General features: G+C 43.6%; 1 protein-coding gene across 5 annotated transcripts in view; it reads left to right on the top strand.

Moving 5' to 3' along the window:
- Positions 1–24996, top strand: part of DIDO1 (death inducer-obliterator 1) — a 67296-nt gene that overhangs the window by 27445 nt on the left and 14855 nt on the right. For all 5 annotated transcript variants that reach the window (XM_066588199.1, XM_066588198.1, XM_066588197.1 and 2 more), the window contains 2 exons: positions 376–660; positions 4744–4963. In XM_066588199.1, the coding sequence (XP_066444296.1) occupies positions 376–660; positions 4744–4963 (505 nt within the window). The remainder of the gene's footprint in view (positions 1–375; positions 661–4743; positions 4964–24996) is intronic.

The following is a 24996-nucleotide window of genomic DNA, read 5'->3' as shown; positions in this document are numbered from 1 at the left end:
TAACATCCGGCTGTGAGCAGTGCGCTATGGGAGGATAGGCGCGGAAAAGCTCTGCGCTTTATTGCTCGTGCAGTTCAGAGTGCTGGTAGGCCTTTTCTGCCTGCTTCAACGGGCTTTCTCTGGCACTCAGTGAGAGGGAGGCTGGTGCTACCAAGTTGCAGAACCTGTGAGCGGAGCTACAATGCTTCTCTGGAGACGAGCTATATGCATACTCGCAGTTATAGGGAGTCTGTTGCTGTATTTACTGCGGAAGTGATGCACGTAAACCCCACGGCAAATCGTGTGAATGCACCCTAAGTCAGCTGATTGCAAGCCTCATTTGGTGTACAAGAACTTTAAGCTGTATGAAATTACTTAACTACAATTGTATTGCAGGTGGCGGTTCCAGAGTCTATTGTGCATCTTGAAGAAGTGTCTGAGACAGCTCCAGTTTCCAATGAGCTTACTCCGGGTACGGAATTGTCTGACACTCCAGATGTAGCCAGGTGCATTGGACCAGGTTGTGCAAGAAACGCCCTTCCCGATTCTGTGTATTGCAGTCATGATTGCATACTCAAGCACGCTGCAGCCGCAATGAAATCTCTTAGTTCAAGCAAAGAAAGTAAGCCTAAGGAGAAGGTCAAGGTAAAATCTGAGAAGAAACCTGCACCCAAGATGCAGGTAAGAGGCATATTTTTGTAATTGCACTATATAGAAATCCATTATTTGCTCTGTTGGTGACAGTTATGCCTAAACGACCATTTACACAGGATGATTATCACGCAAAATTAGTTCAAATGAACGAATTTGCACGATGATAGTCTCTTCTAAATGCACAGCAATCGTGCACTATTCATTTACAGTTCGTTCCATTTCCCCTTCTCCCTCAAAAAAAATAAAAAAAATAAATTATACATCACATTATATGTTCCTCGGAGTGATGTCATTAAAAAATTTGTGGTTCTCCCCCCCCCCCCCTCCCCCTCCCCCCCCCCCCCCCCCAAAAAAAAATCATACTGCTATGTCAACCAGTAATGGCTCTTACAGTGCTATAATGAAAATCACTTGGTCCTTAAGGAGAAAATTAGACTAGTTACTAAAGGGTTACAATTGCTTCACAACCACTCTTTCCTGGTTTTTCCTGGTTTCTGCTGACCAGGGCTGTAGCCAATCACTGGCTATAGGTCACTGCTATGGCCAGTGATTTGCTGCAGCAGTCACATGTCCTGGTCAGTAGCAATCAGGAAGGGCAGAGTGGTTGAGAAGCAATTTTAAGTCCTGGTAAAGCATGTTTAAGGGCTAGTTCTACTGCTGCAGGAGCCAACTTTAGTTTTCATTAAAAACAGCTAGCATAGAAGCTTGTTTTCATGTAAGGGGCCAGTAGTTAACTTTCCAGTACATTGTCCACCTTGCTCCTAGAATTTGTCCAGCCCTGTGAGTCTGAAACTTGAAAATCAATTGCAGCTGCTTAAAGCCTATGTGTTAATTTAACAATAGCCTATACACTCTTCTCCTGGCTCCCCTGTTGTGAGCCGTGCCTCAGCCATTTGTTTACATTGTAACACATTGTTTATAAGCTGCAGCAGGCTGCTGAAGCCAATGACTGAGCTCAGTGATGGAGCCTCACCAATCTAAATACTTGACATGTTCAAAGAGTTTACACTTCAAATCAAGTATGTAGTAAGTAAACCCCTGTATTACAGTGGCATTCATTGGATGTGTCCATATTCCATATATTTCTTCACTAAGTAATAAACTTTTGATTGTAATGGCAGTCAAGATGCATGGGTTTTTGGAAAGTGTTATGGGCAATATTGCTTTCTTAATTTACAATTAATATATTTCAATTGATCAAAAATCAGACTGCTATACTTTCTAAGTTGTAAATTTTAACTACATGAAGTTGAAAAATGTATATGAAACAGGATTGACATTGCTTCTTTACATGTTTAACCCCTTAAGTACCAGGCTGAGTTTTCACGCTCAGCCGATATACGGTGTCCCTTTCTGCAGGGGGAGGAGGCGGGCCAGGAGCAGTGCACTGAGCTCCCGCCTCCTCTCCGCCCCTCGCCACTGTTTACAATGGGAGGGATAGGGTGGAGCTAAGTTCTGTCCCCTCCCATTGCAAATAGTGGCAAGGGGCGGGAGCTCAGTACACTGCTCCTGGCCCGCCTCCTCCCACTGCAGAAAGGGAAACGCCGTATATCGGCCGGGGTGAAATCACGGCCGATATACGGACGTGTGAATAAGCCCTAAGGTCCAGACACTTCTTAGCGATTTTACCCATGTAATGGTTTAACTGCCCTATTTTATTTTTTTTCCCTTCAGCTACCAAAATTATTTTTGCTGCATTTTTTTTCTTTTCCCCATGACACATAGGGCTATTTTTAAATATCCTTCTTTTTAATTCGTTGTAAAGAAGCGAAAAAAAATTATATCTTTTTATATATAGTAAAAAAAAAATTACATAAATATGTCCCCCATAACGTCATATAAGACCTGCGGGGAACATTAATAAAGTCGTGCCCCCCCCCCCCCCCTTCATTTTTCCACTGTAGCTGGAACATCGGTAGGAGCCCCAGTTACAGGGTAAACCTCCCCCTTTAGTGACAGTGTTCACTGGCAGAGCTGATCAAGGTCTGCTAGGACCCTGTAGCTCTGGTGTGCCAGGGGATCCCGATGGTCATATTGACCGTCAGTTCGCGTAGTGAAAGAAAAACTTCCACTTTTGCTCATTGACCACTGTGTTTAACAGCTGAAAACCCCGACCTGCTGCTGATTGATTGTCAGGGGTTTTAATCCCACACCATATTTTTTATTATCGGCTATGATTAAAGCCTAGGACCAGCACCGTAAATTTACTGCGCTTGGTCCTTAATCGGTTAAAGGGCTTGTGCTAAGATAGGTTATCCTTTAGCCACAGGATAGGGGATAACTTTTTGATCAATGGAGTCTGACCTCGGAGACCGCCACCAGTCCTGTGAATGGGATCCTGAAGGTCCCCACATAAATAGAGCAGTGGTTGTGCATATGTGTTACAGCTCCATTCATTTCAATGCTATATATCACTTATCTCATGATGCACATTATATTGATGCCTGTGCGGAAATCTTGACCATGAATTATCACCTGAAATTCAAAATCGATACTAAAGCACGTAGTCATTTTACGTAAATGTTTTAGATGTAAATGTTTACCTTTTAGGCCTGTAGAGCAAATTAGTGGCTATAAGACATGACATATTCTTGTAGCTTTCCATTGATCTTACTCAGATGCCACAATAAGATTGAAAAAACCTGTTTAGGAAGTTGGGCCTCATGGGTGCATTCATATAGCAAGAAAGTCTTCCCACTTCCCCTCTATTTTGGTCCACTGCCCTTTTAGTGACAGATGTAAAGCTTGGCAAAAGTTTTGACTTAGTTTATTTTTGGTTTGTTTTTGTCACGACTGACAAAATTTGGTATTAACGGAAACTACAGGAGATCCCGCAAAAAACGAGCCAATGCTCAACTATGTCAACGGAAGAAAAGTAATTGCGCGCAGAAGATGGCGGCAGAAAATAATTGAAAAAAATTAAATGTCTTTGGAAAAAAGTGCAGTAAAAACAATACCAAACTTGTGTAGTTTTATTTTTATCAATCGTACCGACCCATAGAATAAAGTTATGTCGTTTTTGTTGCAGTTTGTGCGTAGTAGAAACAAGACGCACTGAAAGATGGCGGAATGTCGTTGTTTTGGGGGTTTTTTTGAAGGGGGGGGGGCGCTTCATTTTACTCCACTTAGAATTTTTTTTAAAAGTTTTTCAGTACATTTATATGGTACATTAAATAGTACCAACTTCTCCTGCAAAAAGCAAGCTTTCATACAGCGGCGTTGATGGCTAAAAAAGAGTTCCGATTTTTTTTTTTTTTTAAAGGGGGCAGGAAAAAAATGAAAATGGGAGGGGGGTGTCAAGGGGTTAACAGCTTCCATTCAGTACTGAACTGCCGCTGTGTTAAGTGAATAAAGAGGAGCGGGGGAGAGCAAAGACTGAAATCTCCTCTAGACGTCCCGCCTCCCTATTGGTCGCTTTGTCAGAGAGCCAGTGATACTCGCTCCTGTGTAGCAGCATAACACCAAGACTTGGTGTTATGTGATGCTTAAAGACCCATTTACACACAAAGTTGATTTCTCAAAATTCGTTTAAAAGATGGGGAGAATGACAGTTTGAGCGATCATTTTGCATAAACTGCTAGTGGGCACTAGCAGCTTATGCAAAATGTTGATTACATGCTCATTTGCATTTAAATGAGCCGCCTTGTGCTGTATGCAGGGACCAGCAGGTGGTCTGTTATCTGCATACAGCCCCTTTGTTCTGCCACGGGACAGCAGCTGAAAACAATGTTTTCAGCTGCTATCCAGTGGCAGAACAATGTTTTCAGCACTCCTGTGGAGAATTGCAGTGTGCGGTCCCTGCTATCAGCTGCCTGCCGAATGATAGATTTTAAACTCAACATAAAATCTTTCGGCTAAAGTGCAAACTGGTACCGTTTACACGCAATGGTTATCGCTCAAAAGACACCGTTTAAGCGATAATCGTCCCTAGTGAATGGGGCTTAAGTCTTCCCAAAATTTGAGTAGTGTACTAAAGGCACACTTCAGCGAGCACTGCTGTTCTAAGTCCCCCAAAATCATTAACCCTTATTTTAAAACTGCTTTACTTATTTTTATGGCAGAATCTTTGTATGTTGCAGTCTTAATTTTTTTTTCCCTCTCTTTTGACAGACCTCTTCAAACCCCCCAGTTGTACAGAAGTCTTCAGCCCCTATGAAGACAGATGATGTAATGAAGAAAGCTCTAGTGGTGATACAAAGAACAGAACCAGAAGCTAGCAGTGAGCTGAAAATGGAAAGTGGCAGCACGCCGTCCTGGGAGAGTGACCATAATTACATTGCAGTAAAGCCAGAAAAGACTGCTGCCATTTCATCTACACTATTTTACAAATGTATGTATCACATAGGAGTTCTCCCTTAGCACACCACCAACATCTTGACCACATATGCATCTTTGTTCAATATGGATTCATAACACCAGTAATCAACATGACATAATCCTAATTAACATAACACAATCTTTATACTACTGTCATATAAACTTGTTGCCTGCAGGTAGCTACATATAGGGGCATCTAGATAATAGATCTAAGGGTAAGTATTGCACAGGTGTAGGCTGAATGTCTAGGTACCTTTTATAGACCATCTTGGGTAACTTATTGCTCTCTGCTGCCACAAGTATAATGAGAAGTATACAACACTGAGCAAAGAGTTAACCGACTTGGTCAAGGGGTCCGTGTTCCCGTTTTTTCTAATGAAATCTACAACTATTTCAACCAAAACTTTTGTGAGAATGACAAATTTCACTTTGAGGGTTTTACCAGGCAGGCGAAGGTTGATCTCCAAGTTGTTGTGCAAATAAAAAGCTTTTAGGGTTTATAATCTACATTGCCCTAAAGGCCTCTCAAGGGGAATCTGTCAGCTCGAAAATGCCATCCAAACTGTAAGTATTTAAAGAGCAAGAGGAGCTGAGCAGCTTGATACAGCTTCATGGGGAGAGATTGAGTAACTTTTTTGTTTATTCATGTAAACTTTTGCTCATTTTGACCTTGGGTCTATGTATGACTACAAACAGAAGTAGCTGATTATCACTGATAGGACCCCCCAGTGACCTGTTCAGCTCTGAATGTGCAGATCTAAATGGAACACAAGTCATACTGAAGCTTCCCGCATAAAATTATATATCAATTTGCTTAGCTGCTCCTACTCTACAACATGATGCCTGCAGAATGGACTGCCTGTTCATGCTGACAGATTCCTTTTAAACTCTAATATCCCAACTACCTAGCTGCTACTGTAGCGAGTCTTGGCACTTTTAAGCTGGGTTCCCGGCGGAAATCTAGCTGTTTGGCCACAGCGAAAAAACGCGAGATTTCCACAGGGAAAGCGCTGCTTCAAATCCCTCGGCATTTTGGAGCGGCTTGGCCGCATGCTTTTCCGTTGCAGCCGGCGCTCCCATACAGAAGAGCGCTACCGCAACAAAATAAAAAATAAACATGCTGTGGCTGGGGAATCCGCGCCACAACGCCGCCTTTGCCGTAACGGATTCGCCGTCCCGTGAGAGATCTTGTCCACATGGCTGGCCAATCCCAGGATTAGCGGCCGCAGGCAGATTTGCCGCGGCGAAATTCCGAACGGAATTTCCCCGTGGCAAATCCGCCCTGTGTGAACCCAGCCTTAGAAGACCATTGAATTCTTAATTATGCACTTAATTTTATTTTTTATTTTTTATTTCTGCTTAAGCCTTGTTCAGATGGCTGTAATGCAGCTATGTTTTAGTTTCTGTATTAGTATAAGTTCTGGTCTGACTGTGGAAATCAGAACTCAAGTGAGTTGTCCAGTTTGAGCCCAAATGGTAGGCAATGTTGTCAAGTTGCCTAAAGCAAGCAATACTGAGATCCAGCGTTTAGGTAGTGATTATCTGCAGCGTTCATTGTAGTCAACATGTCACTGCTTCAGTTAGGTAAGCAAAGCACAGCAGGGAGAACCGACACTGCAGCGGCGCCTGATCCAACAAGTAAGTTTTTGTTCATTTTATTTCATGCAGTTGTCTTATCAATGCATGATTTTGGGCTGAAAGTGGACAACCCCTTTAAAACTTTTTCTAGATTGCCAGATTATGACTGGCAGACCACAGCCTTACTTTGAAGTCCGACTGCTTTGCATCCAGGTTAGCAAAGCCCTTTACAAAGCTCGTTTTATTTAATCTCTTGTGAAATATTTGTCCAATGCATCCTAATGCAAGCCAAACGAAGACCTCTCCCTTTATCAGCATGGACTACAGTACAGGTAAGTGATCAATGGACCCTATGGTATTGTCTGTTTTTTTTGAGAGAAAAAAATTAAAACAATTTATTGCACCTTCATGTGAAATCTTATTTTTATGCACACTGTATGGATTAGTCACAGACATAATCGCTGAATTGTAGCCAGCAATCGTAATCTATTAAGAAATTTGGCATGGAATATACCAAGTCGTCTAGTATAATCTACCCTTAAATTTCTAGAGGACGTTTTGCGCCCCCGACCCCAAGCTTTTTTTTTTTGTTTTGCTTTTTTTTTTTTGGAGTGGGTGGTATTGTGAAAATACTCTAGTTGTCCCTAGCTGTGCAGTGTGCCTGTACTGCCTTTCACTATAGACACCGCTTGAGTTCATCTCTCCCTGTTCCCCACATGCTTTCATAAGGGATTTCTGCTACACTGCATTCCCTGTCTGTACTGACCTGGAAGTGTACCAGAGAAGAATCTAGGAAGGACCCACACTATTTCTATAAAAATGAGCCAATATTAATACATTCAGACCAGCAAAGCCCATGGTAAAGTACTAGTTATATATTAAATATGTTGCATAGCCAGATGAAATCCTTTGTATATCTGAACAAGAATCTGGTTCTAGTTTGCAACCTCTGTTTTTAGTTTTTAGATATACACATATGTAGCGAATGTTAAAGTGACACTTATCACGTTATAACTGCTGTTATCGTGTTGCTGATCATGTTAATGATGGCTACATCTGTATGTCTGGTTGCCTTTGTTTACATGAAGGTGTAGTAATTTTAGTTATTTTATCGTCGTTTGTATCTAGAATAATTATCTGCTTTAGTGGTGGTGCAACCATGAGGCAGTGAGTGAAAAGTGTTTTTCAGCAGTCGCTTCCATGACCTATTTTTGTGCCACCTTGGTTATACTGAACTCTCATAGAATCCAGGTTTCAGACAATCTTCTATTACACAGATTTATTCTTGTGATTTTTTTTTTGGTCTCCCAGCCGAACATACGGAGATCTGTGACAACCTGAGGCCTTCGCTATTACACAGCTTACTTTTTTCCTTACGCTGAGTAACAAGGGCAAGAATATATATATTTTTTTTATAGCTCTTGTCATGACCCCCACTCATTCCACGCGAAGCAGGATAATCTGGAGGAATAATGGGTTTTTTCCCCTAGTGTTGTATTGAAGCTATATCCTGTTCTCTGTGGATACGTCAGAAGACATTGAAAGGTAAAGGTTTGGTACACTTCAGTTTTCACGATCATAAAGCGTTAGCAAGCAGTGGTATATTTCAGTTTGTCAACAATAAGGTCTGAGTTTATAACTTCAATTGTACATGCTAATTAGTGAATTAGCATGGTCTTGATGGTTTCATTCTCTTTGGGAGGTGATTGTGGGGATTCTATTCCTGAGGGTAGGATTCTTAAATCGAGAAAATGTAGTATGGCATCACAACTTCAGATTTGAGCTTGAAGGAGTCACAAGCTCCTTGAGGTCAACTAATGTATGTTCATATAATACCTGCATGTGATGGTTACCACAGGAAGTAATATGAAGAGATTACACACTACTGGACAACGGGAGTGTCCAGTATTAGATTATTATGGCTACTCTCCCAAAGACAGAGCGGCAGCCCTCGATGGGTTTGTCTGGCATTACAGCTAAGCTCCATTAAAGTGTATGGAACATCTTCGATACTACACACAACTTAAAGATAGCTGCGCCTCTGTTTTTAGAGGAAAGTAGCCATGTTTTTCTAATGCCGGACAACCTGTTTAACTTCTAAACTATATGTAGAAAGCCTTAGTGATCTTCCCAGTCCAGATGTTTAATGCATATATTCAAACTATGCGTTAAATGTCTGGTAGGTGCAGGTTCTTAAAGTGGAATCCTCGCCTATGTGGAGAAGAGGCTGACACTCATGGCAAGGTGGCCTTCATTGTACATCCAGTCAAAGGAGGAGTGCCAAGGTGGCCAGAGAGGTGAATAGAGAGACGCACATGCAGAATCACTTCTCTATTCTCTATTGCTTGCAATATGGGGGGGGTGTGGGGGTACCCCTTCTCCACATAGGGATCTGCACCTATTAGACCTGTAGCATATACTGTGGACGTACCATAGATGTCTGTGTTGGGATTACCCTTGAAAGTTTGCAATGGATATTTGATTTTGCTGGGAGATTCAACTGAGTTCAACAGAACTCTTGGAGCTGAAGGCAGATGTTAATTGGAAGAAGAATTGGTGAAGATGGCTGTCAGCCAATGCTTTGTGCAAGTATTGTCTTATAGCTGTGAACAACTTTAGGCAGGGCCAGATTAAAGCTGCCTGCAGTAAGAAGTGGTCAAATATGATGGTACACCCCTGGCATTAGCCCACCTAGCGTGAAAATCTTATGACAGCAGATTTTTTTAAAATTTGTATTTAAAAAAAAAAATTTTTTGGCCATGCCCATTTAACAGTAAGCCGCGTCTTTTGTATTCCCTCGCAGTATTCGTGCCCATTGGTGATCCTTTTTTGTAATACTGCCTCTCAGTGATCCATTTACAGTAATGGTTTACCTCTAAATAGATACCAGCCATGCGCAGTGATAATTACAGTGCCTCAGGTGATCACAGGTAGCATCGCCTCTGATTGTTGTCATTCGCTTTTTATCTGGGCCTAGACTGTCACAATGATTACTTTCAGCCACATCCGGTCTTTGCAGAGTTTGACACACAGACCTCACAGGCTCCTTCCTGTTCCGTCACCTGCCCTACAGTTTCCACACCTCTACACAAGCTATAGTGCCCCAGATAGTTAGTAGGCCCCAAAGTCAGTGCTGCTTTTAGTGCACTTTGTTTAGACTGTCCCCCCCCATCAGTAATGCCCCGTTCTGCCCCCATAATTATACCACCTTTTCTGCCTCTGTGAAAGTTCTCCTGTTGCTAAGCTGCTCTGGACTGGACGTTCCTTTTAGGTAGCGCCGGTATGGTCCGGGCAAGTGCATTAGCACATACTTGGAAGTAAGAAGATAGTCCGAAGTAGCATAGCAAGCGCACAACAGGTATTTGGTTTTTTTGCCCAGTGGGCCAGTTAGGCATGTTTTGGGTATCTTTCTTTTATGTGTGCATCCTGGTTCTTTAAAGCTGTCATGAAATACACTAGTTAAAATGTTTCTCAAAAAGAACCTCTAACCACAGGATAGGTGTGAAGTCTGAATACGGAGACTATTGCCCTGTAGAGCATAGCCCCTCTGTGTCTCCTCACTATACATATCCAGATACTTTTGACTGCTTTAGCATCTCCTAGTTTTATTGAACCTCCGTACACATACTCAAAAAGTAGTCCTTGCATCTCCCGTAACCATGGCTGCCATGTAGGAATCCTTAGTATAGCCCAGAATTCATCTTTTGTGCCTCATCTCAGTCCAAGGTCTAGCAGAAAATGGTGTGGCTTTTCCGATCACATGTTCAGTGGTCAGTTCTTATATGCACCATGTTAGGACTCTGTGGCCAGTAATGATAAGGACTCTTACAAAAGTAGTAATGGCATATAGTGGGGATAGAACGGGACCTCCATAGACCTCAGCACTTCTCATTGGTGAGTGGTCTTGATGTTGCTGTGGGATTTGCTCCTTTGGCTATAATGCAAGTCTGTTACCAATCTTCACCTCTCCCAGGAGAGCTCCAGCATTGCTACTGTCTTGAGAGACCAAGTGATAGATCCTTCATGGATGAATATATTTCAGTTTTTTTCCCTTTTACAAAAGCCGCTGTCCGCTTCTGCATGGCGTTGAGAGCTTCACCCCTTTCATTATAGTGGTTTGACTGCCACTGATTTCGAGCATAGGATAACTAGCATAAATGAATGGAGTTGAAAAAATCCTATATTGTCTATTGCCGCTTTATCTTTTTTTCTGGCATAAAATCTTTTCAGGGTCAGTTCACAGGCACATTTTTAGGGTGGGTTCTGCAGTTAGGGAGGGGGGAGTAAACCCGTATAGAATTGGGGTATGTTCAGACAGTGGAATCTGCACCTGCTTCCATTCTGTGAACATATCCTGAGGGGTATGCTGCAGATTTTCTAATGCAAGGCATGTTCATTCTGTTACTCATTTCTTGAACAGAGCTTTCAAGGCGACTAAAACTGCATGTAACACGTGGCTTTCGGGTCAAATTTCACTGCAAATCAGTGATGCGAAAGCTTGCAGTACGTCGATTTGGTCCAAGGCCAAAGGCACACAAGCATATTTTCAGTCCGTCTGCTGTTAGTCTGGAACTGATGACACATGGACCCAGAGAAGACGGCGTGTACCGATTCACATATGGGTCTATATTAACCCCTCAACCGAATTGCATTTAAAAAAGGGGGATCTGCACTATTGTGATCTCTTTTGCGAAGGAGACTTTCCTGTTTAGGTTGATCCATATAATGGTATACAGATTTCTTGAGTCCGTCTTTAAGAGATGCAAAAAATAAAAATGGCCCTGTTTTCAATTTTTCTCGGGTGCAAAGAAAAATGCATGATCTACTACAGTAAAGCGAATGGACACTGGGGCCGCACATGCATTTTGCAGACACAATACTGATGAGTTTTATATGTTCGTGTGCCTTACTCTGCCTAAACGACCTTTTTCATTAAAGCTCAACTCTCGTTTGTGTTTTGAGTTTCCATCTTACTGCTCTAACATGGAAACGGGAACATGAAATCACTGCAGAGACCTGGTCGGTCCTATGATGGAACGAGCTGCCGGATGGACCCCTCTGACTGTAATGGGATTCGTCCAGCTTCATCACCCCTGATGAAATAGCACCTCATCCTGCACTACTTGGTCTTGGACTTTGGAATGGATCTCTGCCAGAGGTCCTGACACAGAGATGAGCAGAGCCTAAAACACTGATAGAGTTGCTGCTGTATTATAATGTTTTAGCTACTGTTCTCCAAGAGTTGGGCCTGGCTGGAGATTACAAGCATTCTAGGTAATGGATATCAAAAATGTGTGTTCTGTTAGTGGAGCTCAATACCTTCTTGTAGAGGCTAAAAGGGAGCTGGGGGGGGGGGGGTATTGTGCTGTACTACTACACAGTAACTACACAAAGTATCTCACACCTTTAGTAATGCATTGCAAAACGTCGATGCCAGCTTTTGGTTATATCCGCATGAAAACTTGCTACAGGTAGTCGTCCTTTTCCTGTGAACAACCCAAGGTAGAAGCAGATGTGGGATCCTCAACGCGACTATGAATTAACCTTTGCAGAGGAACGTGTGCAGCGATGGAGAGAGATGTATCGCCACAAAACCTTGCCTCAGCAATGCTGATAACCTAAGCATCGATTTTTGGTGAGCCGCATGTGTGACCATGCTGGACCATCAGCTACCCGTGCTATTACAACGCTGAAGGCTCTCAATAGCAAGTTAATGGCTTCCTTGGCTACTGAGCACAGATCGTAACTTATTTTTTAACTTGCATAATTATTTCTTAATCATCTCTTCCACAAGGCACATGTAGGTTACTATAATATACTACTTTGTCCTGTATGCCTTTGCTGCGTTAAGGGGGATAAATAAATCGGGTTCCTAATTAGAATGGGGTGGACCGTTATGAGGCCCCACTATACAGAGTGCAGTAGTGAATACACTTGCATATTTCGCGGTTTATACCACCCGCACCTCATAGCTCTGCAACTTTTACCACGTACAGGGGGTTTAGCATGGAGCCGTCGCGTGTCAACTCAAAATGAATGAGGAAAAAAGTGGAAGCCAGACACCTGTCGCTGGCCATTCAGTAGGAGCCGACAGGTTGAACTATCCTGTGAGATTTCTTTTTCCCAGAGGCTGGAGCATGCATATATAGTCTGATATGATCCCGCCACCCTGAAAAATGACACGTTTTTAAGGGGACAGTGTTCCTAGATTCATGCTACACGGGAACATGTCAGACGCATGCCTACTTCACAATGATGTTTGTTTACTTTCTGAAATGCTACAATGTTTCAGAAGAAAACCTACTAAGAAGCTGCCGGGGATGGGAAATAAGGCAGAGCCTGCCGGCTTCTCCCTGCCCGGATCAGCCAGATTGACAAATCTCTCCCTCTACATACATAGGAAGGGACTTGTCATAGCCAATCCCGGCAGGGAGAAGCTGGTGGGACTTCGCTCAATGACTGTAATTACTGATGTCGGTGCGACACGTTAAGGGCTTTCCTTTTCAATGCAGCGTATCTGAAGAAGATGGGATTCATTTTAATATAGGCACCTGTGCTGCTTTCAGCCTGGCTGTGGTATGGGCAGCATGTACATAGTGACAGGTTCCCTTTACAGGTCACTTAGGCCAGGCCCTTGTTAATAGTGTAATAGTTTATCAGCGCTCAAACCAAAGTACCCACTACGTTAATAACTTGAATTGAAGCAACCTGAAGACCGTTACCATGTATTGTGCGGTCTTCAAAGCCTAGCACGAGGACCATGCACGTGCCCAGTAGAGACACGACCTTATACCCCAGCAAACAAGCGCTTTATAATGTGACTATATGGTGGGATGGCACTTGCCAACTTCACCTCCCAATAGAATATCATTTTTCTCAGGTGCTTAAGAGGAAATTCTGACAATACATAGTAACACATCCATGAGACATGACAGAATTTGTAATGTGACAGTCTACTATGGTTAGCTCTTCTGATTACTACAATAAAGGGGATTGTAATGCATGGAATGGCACCCAAACCCTTCGTAAACACACACATCTGTTACATCTTACACTATGGCTTCTCTCTATTCATGAAGCTTACATTGAAAGATCCCTTTGCCTAGATTTGTCTTGCATTGGCATGTCAGAACATGTTAAACCAATGTACATGGGACGAAACTGCAATGTCCAAAGGTAGGCCCATACACTTCATAGACGGCCTTGCCCCCTTCCATGTAGGAACTATCGGCATTCTGAGTCCATCTACCTCTACTATGAAGTTTTACTATGGTATTCTACAATCTATTTCAAATAAATCCTCTAAAAATTCAGTAACTTATTTTTCCCCCTGTAATTACTATGCTGTAATGGGTAGGGACAAGCTTATTAGGCTTCGGGACATTGTGCCGTTTTGCGCTTATGGTTATAGTCTTCACATCTGAAAGGGGTGATTGCCACAGCATGCACATGTTTCTACAAGCTCCGTTCAGATGAAAAAAAGCTCCAGAAAATGTCTACAAATCAACATGTACAAATGCCTACACCCCATCTCCTCCAATGTTATTTTATGTGGCAAGGCCAAGTCTGACACTGGGCCTACAGATGACTGGATCTGCAAATGTCGTGTGCTAAAAGCTGTATCTGCATACCACATGGACAAAAGTGAGTTTGGGTCCCTTATAACAAGTAGGTTCTACCACTGTAACCTATTAATGGGTATGTAAAGCTTAATGACTGATTTAAAAAGCTGACTAAGCATGATGGGATGTCACCTTCCAACACCTCACCAAGTTGCTGCCCTACTAATGCTGCCAAAGTCAATGTTGTGGGCCGTAGGAAGATTACAGCATCAACAGCAGAGCTCTGAAGTGGACATAAAGCTCACAGAATGAGACCAGCGACGAACCAAAGTCATAACTAGAGTGCTTCCTCAGGAAGCAATCGCCGTAAAATCATTTTTGTGGATCTTCAGTGACTGGATTTCCATAACCAATCTGCCATAGAATTCTCTGTTAAGCCCGCGCGACGGACGGCAGTGCAAACAAAGTCGGGGATGAGTCTCGCTTTTACTGATGAGGGCAAAGTTTGGAACTTTTTTTTACCCCTTAGTCCGTCAAAGCTGATACTGGCATGTATATCACACAACTGAAAAGAAGCAGTGCAAAACCGAAAAACATGGAGGGAGCTTGTCTTTAGGGTCACCGAGGGTCGTGAACGACTCAACGGCCAACAACTACTGTTAAGAAAAAGACTTTTTCTTTCAGTAGAAGTGTGTCTAAACACTATTGCTGACCTCAAAACTACTTGTGTGAGAGTTCAAGGCAAGCCAGTTCATATCACTTGACATCAGTCTCTGATGCAGCTAAAGCTGAGATCTGCTGAAATAATGCGAATCCATGGAGCCATTCAGCAAAATTTGAGCAGTAGGGGAGTGGGCAACATGTTAGTACTCATTTCCCTGGAATGTGATGTGCAACCATATAGGGATGTACACAGACATGCCAAAAGTCATGGCATAGTATGTAAATTGATTATGAAGTGGTGTTACCTCAGGTGGCTGCTTGGGAATGCCCACACCTAACACTGGCCTGTGTGCTTGACCTGAATTATGAGGCATGATAGCAGGTACTAGATGGATTCAGAAGTTGTGTGGGTATTTAACATTTCTCGATCCACCATGTCAAATGTGTACTCTTAATACTTCATGGAAGGCATTACTACCCACAGTGGCTGCCCACGGTGCTTAGTGGTCACAACCGACAGCTTCTAGCTATAATTGATTATGCAAACAGATAAGTGACTGGCAGAAATCAAATTCAATACAGGAGGATCCACATGCAAAACGCTGCACTGACCTGTATTTTTATCTTCCATGTGGTATGGGAGCAGAATACCAACCAGAATGCCTCTGTAAACATCACAACACCAGATGCAGTGCCTCACCTGCGCTAGTGAGGTTGCTAACCACACCCTAAAGGACTGGCAACGTGGCGGGGTTCAATGAGTCACAGTATCAATCGGTTCAGGCTGCTGGTAGCGTTCATATGTGCATAGGCCCCAGTTGTCAACATGGCACTGTGCAGGCTGGTGGCAGCTCCATACAGGTGTGGCGTGTTCTCATGGCATGGATTGGATCCAGTGGTCCGCCCAAATGTGTCAATGACTGGTGCCTATTTTTGAATTACTTGGTGCCCATTTGCAGCCCTTCATGTACCCCCACAATGATGAAATATTCCAGCAGGATAATGCACCGTGCCAATGGCCTAAGGTCGTCCAGGATTGGCTTGAGTATTCTGGGGAGTTCCTACAAATGGTGCAGTCTGCAGATTTGACCGATATGAGCCCAATCGCGTATTAATGAGATGGCCACTCACATCAGAGATCCTGCAAATACAAAGAAGCTGCGCTGGCTGTTCAGATGGCTCAACATCCCTTCAGACGTCTTGTCTCCACTTGTGGAATCGAGGCTGCATCGAGTTGCTTTACTTCGCCATGCTAGAGGAAATCCTACATGAGATCTGTCTTTGCCCATTACTTTTGGCATATCTGCAGTATTCAAGTAGTTAGACACATGCTTGATTGTATGTATCATTCTTTTTGAATGAGTGTTACAACCTTTACCTTTTGCTGCTATTATACTTAAGCCATACAAAGTTCTGCAACCAATCATTGACTCCATATCTGCAGATGAACAGAACTATGCTGGAATAGGGCAACACCGTCCTGTGGCCAACTTTTTCAATCATGGACACTTTTTGGTGGAACTCCCCTTGTAACTCATTTCAGTGTAAGAAAGCAAACCATACATAAATACTTCTGGAAAACAACTTGAGTTGTCGTGCCGATAGAATTGCTTCTTGCATGAGCTATTGGCTATCCGTCCTTTTGGAGATGGATATAATGGGGACCAAAACCATTTCAGCGTATCTAAAAGCCTATACTCAGTAAATGTAGACCCGGTGCAGATCCACACAGTTACCCAAAGAGAATCTTCAAACAATGGCTGGTGCTATATAATGGAATTAGTATATTGGCCAAAAACCCCACCAAGCTGGGTAGTACCATAAGATGCCGTGGTGCGTTAACCTAGACTTCATGGTTCACATCACGGATTGGCTTGGCTTGATTTAATCTAGGCAGTAGCTATTAACCTCATGGGATATTCAAACATACACTAAGTTTGATTTATCGTTTGGCTTAAAGCAGAGACTAGCCGAATATATACCATTCGGCCATAACATTACAACCATCTTCTTAATGTGTATTATGTGGCCCCATGTATAGTGCAGCTGTGTGTTCTGACACTTTTCTATCATAGCCAACATTCACTTCTTTGGCAACAGTAGCTCTTTGGTGACATTGGGCCAAGGGGACTGGCCATCACGCTCCACTGGCATCAGATTTCTTTGGGCTCCTAATGGCACTGCTGCGTTTTCATCTGTCTTTCTAAAGCCCCCTGTCCACAGCCGAGGCGGAATATCGCTAGCGATATTCCGCCGCTTGGGAGAAGGGGGGGCACTGATAGGTCTTCGAGATGAGCCTATCACTGCAGAGAATTGCAGCATGCCGCAATTTAAATCACTATGATTCTCCGCTCGTGGACGCCGCTGCAAAGCTTTCCATAGTAATCCTATGGAAAGCTTTACAGAGCGTGATCCACTGGCGATTTATCGCCAGCGGATCATCGCCCATGGACAGGCAGCCTTAACCACTACATGCCTGCAACACCCAAAAGATCTGTTACTTTGGAGCTACTCTGACCTAGTCTTCACAATTTGGCTCTAGTCAAAGTCGCTCAGATCCTTCTAGTGGAAGCAGGACAAAAAAATGGACAAGAACATCTGCTTAAAGAACGGACTGCTCACTTCCTAATATATATCTGACCCCTGACAGGTGCCGTTGTGATGAGAGCATCAACGATCTTCACATCGCCTCTTAGGCCGGCTTCACACGGGCGTATTTGTGTTTAAAAGCCGAAGAGAATCGACCCTAGTGATTTTTCAATGCGTTCATTCACATTTCTGTATTTTGTGTGCACATTTTGGTCATGCAAAGAAAATTGGAACATGTTATATGTTTTGCGTACTGAAGGTCCCCATAGAAGTCAATCGGGTGCGCAAATACGTCTGCAATATGGAACGAGATGTGTGCAATTCTGTGTAATCGAGCAGGAAAAAGAATGAAGCACAATACAGGGCAATCTACAGAATGCTGTTCACTAGAAAGTTTGTCAGGTTGGCTACTTTGATAGTTTGGTTTCCAGCCCTCCTCATGATCTACGCTGATTTATGATCATATCAGAGTTGTCCATAGTCATTTTTCTAAATAAAGTGGATTGCTAAATTTGCGGACAGAAAATCCACTTGGGGGATGGTGAAGAACGTACACGGATCGCTACAGCTGATGTAAAGATGTTCTGCACCAAATTAAAAAAACAAATGTATTTAAGTTCACGCAGGCTCTTGTAAAGTAAAGAGGAAAGCTTCCATGCCTTCAGATTTTCTAAGATCTTGTCACACTCTCCTAGGCCGCCTGCCCGTGGGCGTTGCGTTTTAACGCAGTGGATTTCCGCCGCGGGAGAACACTGAAGTCACCGATTTTGCTGAATCTATCATTATGATAGCTTCATCTCGGCATGCCACGATTTTTATACGCAAGCAGAACATTACGGCAGATTTCCGCTCATGTCCATCGGCCTGCACTTTCTTTAGTTATCTTATGGAAAGCGTTTCATGTGTGCGGATTATCGCCGCAGATAACGCAATGAAGTATCGCCCGTGGACAGGAGGCCTTAGACTCCTTAATGTTTTTATATAAAGATATTGGCAAGTAGGTGAGTTTTAGTGAAAGTGTTGTCTGTTTGCCCATCAAGTCTTGTATGACTTGCAGCACCAGCATCAACGCGGATGAATACAATAAGAAAGAACGTGTCGCTGGAAAACTGCGCTTAAGTCGAAGATTGGATGTTTTCGGCAAACGCTCTATCAACAACAATAGTGTATGATGGCTATGTGTACTGAATGGCCCTTTTATTAGGAATACCCATCTACTACCGCGATGAACCTCCCTTAGCCTTCATAACAACAAGAATTTGTTGTGTTGTAGATTCCACTAGCTGATGAATATCGGCCCCTGTGGACAGGAAGCTTCTTGTAGTTGTAAATTAGGAGGTGCAGACAAGGTCAGCGATTCATCCTGTTTTGTACCGAATTCTGACCTCCCATCAGCACAGTGGATCCATCTGACCAGGTGATGTTTCTCCGCTGCTCAGAGATACAAGTTTTGCGCTCTTTTGCCCACTGGAGTATCACTTTTCTGTTTCGCTTAAGACACAATGGCGCTGGAACTGGTCGGCGGCTGTTATAGCCCATCCGGTGAAAGCACTAATAAAGCGACCATTCTATAACTGGGAAGATTAATCCGTGCCTGGTGCAGTCGGCAGAATACATGTGCTGTTTATGGTGGATTGTTCTGCAAAGCAAGAGAATCTGGTAACAGAAGTTGGGCATTTGGCATGGAGCACACAGATACCCTATTTATTTTCATGGATTTCAAAGAGATTTTATGGGACACAAAAAAACAAACTAAACGGGCTTAAAATGAACTAAAATTGCATACTCTTCTATCCCGGCCACTGACTATTCAGCACTGTAACTCTTTTCAGTCCACTCAGTGCACATGCTCTGCCATTCATCTCTTTGGGAGGGTGCACGTAGAGTTCATGGGGACACACAGTGCAGGAACAGGGCACCCGGTTCTTAGTTTATGGGTCTCAAAGGCTGTGACAGATTCCCTTTTAAGCCCTTTTAACTTGATATCCCAGAACACCTTTCCCCAACCTTCAACTATTTTTATTATAGGTTGCAGTATACACCCATTTCTGGCATTAAAAACTTGCAAATTTTTAGCGCATGTCAAAGGATGATCGGCTGTTGCTATTCCCGCCCTGCTCTGCATTTTACTTTAAAGCAAATGAAGAATAACTAAAAGGAGGGTGTAAAGAATCTCTCACCCCACCTTTTGTGTACTGTATATTGGCGATCCAATACTGGAAGTGACCTTTTTTCTTTTATTGGCGAATATTCTACAGTTGTGGCTAAAAGTTTTCACAAAGTTTGCTGCCTGTGTTTTTAGAGCTTTTAGTCAAATGTTTCTGAAGAACCATTTTATATAAACCTTTCATAAGTTTTTTTTTTTTAAACAAGTTTAGGCAAAGACTCAATATTGACATTGTTGACCCTTATTTTTCAAGACCTCTGCTATTCACCCAGGCATGCTGGATGGAGATCTGGGAATGTTTCCTGGCCTTGGACCCAAAATGTCAAGGTTTTGTTCAGAGAGCCACTTAGTTACCACTTTTGCCTCGTGACATGGTGATCAAGCATGCTGGAAAGCACATTTTCCACCACCAGATTGTTCCTTGATGGTTGGGGGAAGCTGCTCATGGAGGATAGTTAGATCCAATACTTTATTCGTGGTGGTGGTGTTGGGCACTTGCAGTGCTGAGTATGCTCAGGAGTGGCCGCAGGTAGGTGTTGATGCCTCCAGTCTGGTGTCAAGAAGGGCAGCAAAGAAGCCACATCTCTCCATCAAAATCATCAAGGACACTGCCATTCTGAGGGAAGTGCAGGGATTGGACTTCAGAGGACTGGGGGAAACTTCAAATCCCTTCACACAGGACAACTGTTGGGCGTATAAGCTTACACGGGAGCGATAGTCATTGCAATGAATGAAAGCGGAGCGGGCCGGGATTGTTCTGTTCCGCCCGCCTCCATTCACAGTAAACGGGAGTTGTACAAACATCATGGCTCCTGTTTACACGGACCAGTAGCTGCTTGATTTTAGCCAAGTGGCTCTAACAAGTAAGCTATTGTCTTGGTTACTGCCCTGTCTGCGTCGAAATGTACTCGGGACTATATTTTCTATGATGAAGCCCCCTTCAAACTGTTTGGGACATCTGGAAGAATGATTGTCCGGAGAAGATAAGGTGAGCTACCACGATCCTGTGTCATGCCGATAGTAAAGCATCCAAAGACCATTCGTGTGTGAGGGCAGCTTTTCAACCAAGGGAGCGGCCAAACTCACAGCCGAAGACCACCGCCATGAGTAAGTAATGGGATCTAACCATCCTCCACGAGCAACTTCTCCCAACCACCAAGGAGCAGCGTCTTTTGACCAGGGAGGAGCAATGTGGTGATGAACAGTACTTTTCCCAAAGCAAAAGTGACAACCAAGTGGCTTGGTGGGGAAAAAAATCAACTTTTCGGGTCCATTTCTAGAAAGCTACCCAGATCTCAATCCCATTGAGAACTGAGGTAAATCCTCCAAAAGGAGGGTGGCCAAACAAAAACACAGAAATTGTGATAAACTCCAAACCCTGATTAGGAAGAATGGGTTGTCATTAGTCAGGATTTGGCCCAGAAGCTGATGTCCAGCATGTCAGGGCGAGGTACAGAAGTCTAGCGAAAATAAGGGGCATCACTAAATATTGAGTCTTCGTCTAAACTTGATGTATTTTGACAAAAGTTTAAAAACTTATGAAATGCTTAGATTTTAAGTAACCATAGCAACATCTTAGGGGGCATTCACACGAACGATATTCTCTTGGGGATTTTTTGTAATGTATTGTTTCCCATTAAAGTCAATGGGAAAGACTTGCGATCCTTTTCACGTGTGGAAATTGCAATTTCCAGATGCGATGTGATTCATTATTATTTTTTTTTAAAACCCTTCGCATTACCGTGAAAATGTACGTTGGCAAGCGCAATATCGCGGTCGCCCGTGTGAATGTAGTCCTAAGATCTATACACACTGAAGTAGCAAACTTTATGCAATCCTAAATGTGTCGGTCTCAAAGCTTTTGGCCACAACTGTGTGTTTTGGTTGGATACAAACTATCTTCACCTGACTAGAGATGGTCACTAATCTAGGACATCAACAGCTGCTGAAGAAGAGGCGGCAGAATCAGAAGGAAGGGGTACGGTGGGGAGAGGACTTGGAAAGGGGTTTTATTTTTATTGGGCATCCTAGAGGGCAGAAATCCCTGCTAGAGCCTTCCATTCCTTTTACCTATCTAAGCGGAAAGCCATCTGTAAGGCTACCTACACGTCCGAGCGCGATATCTGGCAGTGAAATGAAGCTTGATATCGCACTCCTGAACAGGTTATGTACCCGCGGTTGGGAGGCTTATTTCTGTCAGACTCCTCATCACTTCTGTGAGCTTTTGATCCTGCGCTGCGGCTTTCAGCTCCGCCGAAAGATCGGCATGTGGATTCCTAATGGCGCCGTTCCATATAAATGAACCCATAATGGCAGTATATAAGAACCACCTATTCTTACCCAAACCCTAAATATGGCGGGAAGGTTGTTCAGCTGTTTAATATCTGTTGGCAATAAAGGAGCTTTTTCACCAAATACTATGGGTGACCTCAGGGCAAACCCTAAATATTGCAGGCAGGCAGTTATAGCTTTTTATTCTGTGTACTTTACCCCGTTCCCAACCCAGGACGTAAACGTGTGTTTTGGTCGGAAAAGGGTTTGTGCAAATGGACTTTGCGAGATTGATGAGAACGCCGCAGCATGTACGCGGCTAGCAGCGGGGATCGAGCATGTAAAGTGTTCAGAGGGAGGGCACTTCCTCTCTGATGTAATTGGCCTTCTGACATGTAATCGCGGAGGACTGATATGCTGCCATGGCAATCAGATGCCAGACAATTGTGTCAGGGTCTGCCATGGCCTGTGACTCCTGTGAATACCAATTCCCACCCAACTCGGCACAATTCTTTTCTGCATTATTGGGTTGGGTCATTTACTGAGCCTGCTTTTTGTTGGTCACTTGAGTGAAAATTATACTTTTTTTTTTTTTTTTTTTTTTTTTTTGGGTAACCGGAATGTTAAGATTTTGTAATAACATTTTAAATGGGGTATAGGGGCGAAGGACGAGAACATTATCCTTCCATTATATAAGGCACTTGTCAGGCCCCACATGGAATACTGCATACAGTTCTGGTAACCAGTGCTCAGGAAAGAGGTTACAGTGCTGGAGGGGGTTCAAAGAAGGGCAACTAAACTAATACATGGAATGACGGGACTGGAATACCCAGAGAGGCTATCCAAATTGGGATTATTTACTCTAGAAAAAAGACGGCTAAGGGGTGATCAAATAACTATGCATAAATACATGAGGGGACAATACAAGGATCTCTCCCATCATCTGTTTATACCCAGGACTACGACGGTAACAAGAGGGCATCCGCTACGTCTAGAGGAAAGCAGGTTTCATCACCAACACAGAAAAGGGTTCTTTACTGTAAGAGCAGTTAGACTGTGGAACTATCTGCCTGAGGAAGTGTGATGGCAAAATCCATAGAGGAGTTTAAAAGGGGACTAGATGTCTTTCTGGAGCGGAAGGACATTATAGGATATAAATCTTAGGTTAATTGTGAATCTGGGTATACAGACAGGTAGGAACTATTAGGGGTTGATCCAGGGAACAGTCTGATTGCCATTAGGGAGTCGGGAAGGAATTTTTTTTTCCCCAAAAGGGCCAATTGGCTTCTGGCCTTGGTTTTTTTTTGCCTTCCTCTGGATCAACAAAACAGGAGGCTAACAGGCGGAACTGGATGGACATTGTCTTCATTCAGCCTTACGAACTATGTTACTAAGTGACTGTCGCCTTCTTTTTTGCACCCCTCTCTGAGCTTAAGCTGGTGACTGGCACACTGATCACAGTGATAGGCCTGCTCTGTGGATCTGTGCAGTAGTTTGGTAGAAACTTACATAGCAGCAGCACATGCAGACTTGAAGTAGTCTTGGATATTCATGAGCTGCAAGCTAGTTCCACCTACCCGTCCTCCAACCAATGATTGATGGCGGACCTTCAATTGTCAGACTGTTTAAACGCTGAACGATGAGTAACGAGAACTGCATGATTCCCAACAGGCTGCCCGAGTGCAAATGAGCTGGCGATGGCAGCAGCTCGTTCAATCGGGCGAATGAGTATCGCGAGATTCTTGTTCTGTCCAAGAGGCCTATAAGACTCCGTGGCCTTCATGTAGTAACCATATACTGGAATGGCAGAAGACCGCCTTAATGGAGATCTGGCTGCAGCGCCCGCGGCTGTTGTGAGCATTGTGCCACTGTTGTATTTTAGCTCTATTTCCAGTCTTAGGCTGGCGTCACACGGGCATAAGCCCATCTATAAGCACATTCATGCGATGAGCGCCGGGCATTTGTGTGCGCACTTTTAACTGTAATTTTTGTGCACTTGAAAAAACCTGCAAGCACGCTCCAATCCAAATCATTAAGACGGGCAATTAGGTTACATTAGTCTGTGATTCTCATGCACAAATGCACAGGAAAGTAAGGCTGGGTTTCCACGGGACATATTTTCTGCAGAATTCTTGCAGTTTTTGCCGCAGCGAAAAAGCGCAAGATTTCTGTCGGGAAAGCACAGCTTCAAAACCTGCGCCACTTAGCCACGGGTTTGGAGTGGCTTGGCCGCATGCTTTTCCATTGTGGCCAGCTCCTCTATAGAGAGCAGCATGGCTGCAACGGGAAAAAAAAAATAGACCTGCTGCGACCGGGGACTCCTCACCACAGCCCCGGCTTTGCCACGACGGATTGGACATCCTGTGTGGACGAGATTTTTAACAAATCTCGTCCACGTGGTTGGCTAATTCCGGGATTAGCGGCTGCAAGTGGATTTGTCGCAGCGAAATTCCACACGGAATTTCCGCGGCAAATCCGCCTTGTGTGAACCCAGCCTAAAGCATGCTGTGTATTACATTTATTTTTTTTTTTGTGCTCACACAATACGTACATGTGAACGAACGCCTTTAAATCAATGGGTTCTATACACTGAGTATTGTGTGCTCAAGTTTTGCACGCGCAAATCCGATCGCGTGACACAGGCGATCTTCACAGGGTTTGTTCACACGGCGGATTCGCCACAGAATTGTCCATGATGACTTCTGCCCCTAAAAGTCACGTCTGAATTGGTAGTTTTCTGCTGCAGTATTTGGCACGGATCCGCACGTAGAATCTGCCTGGTCAGTGGGCAAAATCTGCATGTCTAATTCCGACGTGGAAAATTGCTTTTCCACATCAGAATTGCACAAACGGATTTTGCACATTGACCAGGCTCCGTGCCAAAAACCATGTTAAAAAATGCATTTTTAAACAGTTTTACGGTCAGAAATCGCCTCATTCGGACGTTCGTGCATACCCTTACGGTGCGTTCACACATGGCAGATTTGCTGTGGATTTTCTACAGTGGAAAGCTCTGCAGCCTTTGCTGTAGATCTGCTACAGATTTCCCCCCTTCTACGTCAGATGGATCTCTGTGGATTTTTCTGTTGCTGAAAATCTGAAAGTAAATCCCATGTAAACGCGGCCCAAGGGTTTATTTTTTTACACTGGCCGATTCCTGCCATTTAACACCCACTTGAATGGCACAAACTAACTCCTAAGTTCACCGGTTGGTTG

This window comes from Eleutherodactylus coqui, chromosome 13, assembly GCF_035609145.1.
Source record: "Eleutherodactylus coqui strain aEleCoq1 chromosome 13, aEleCoq1.hap1, whole genome shotgun sequence".
NCBI lineage: Eukaryota > Metazoa > Chordata > Amphibia > Anura > Eleutherodactylidae > Eleutherodactylus > Eleutherodactylus coqui.
The sequence above is the reverse complement of the archived record's forward strand: the minus strand, read 5'-3'. Positions and strand labels throughout refer to the sequence as shown.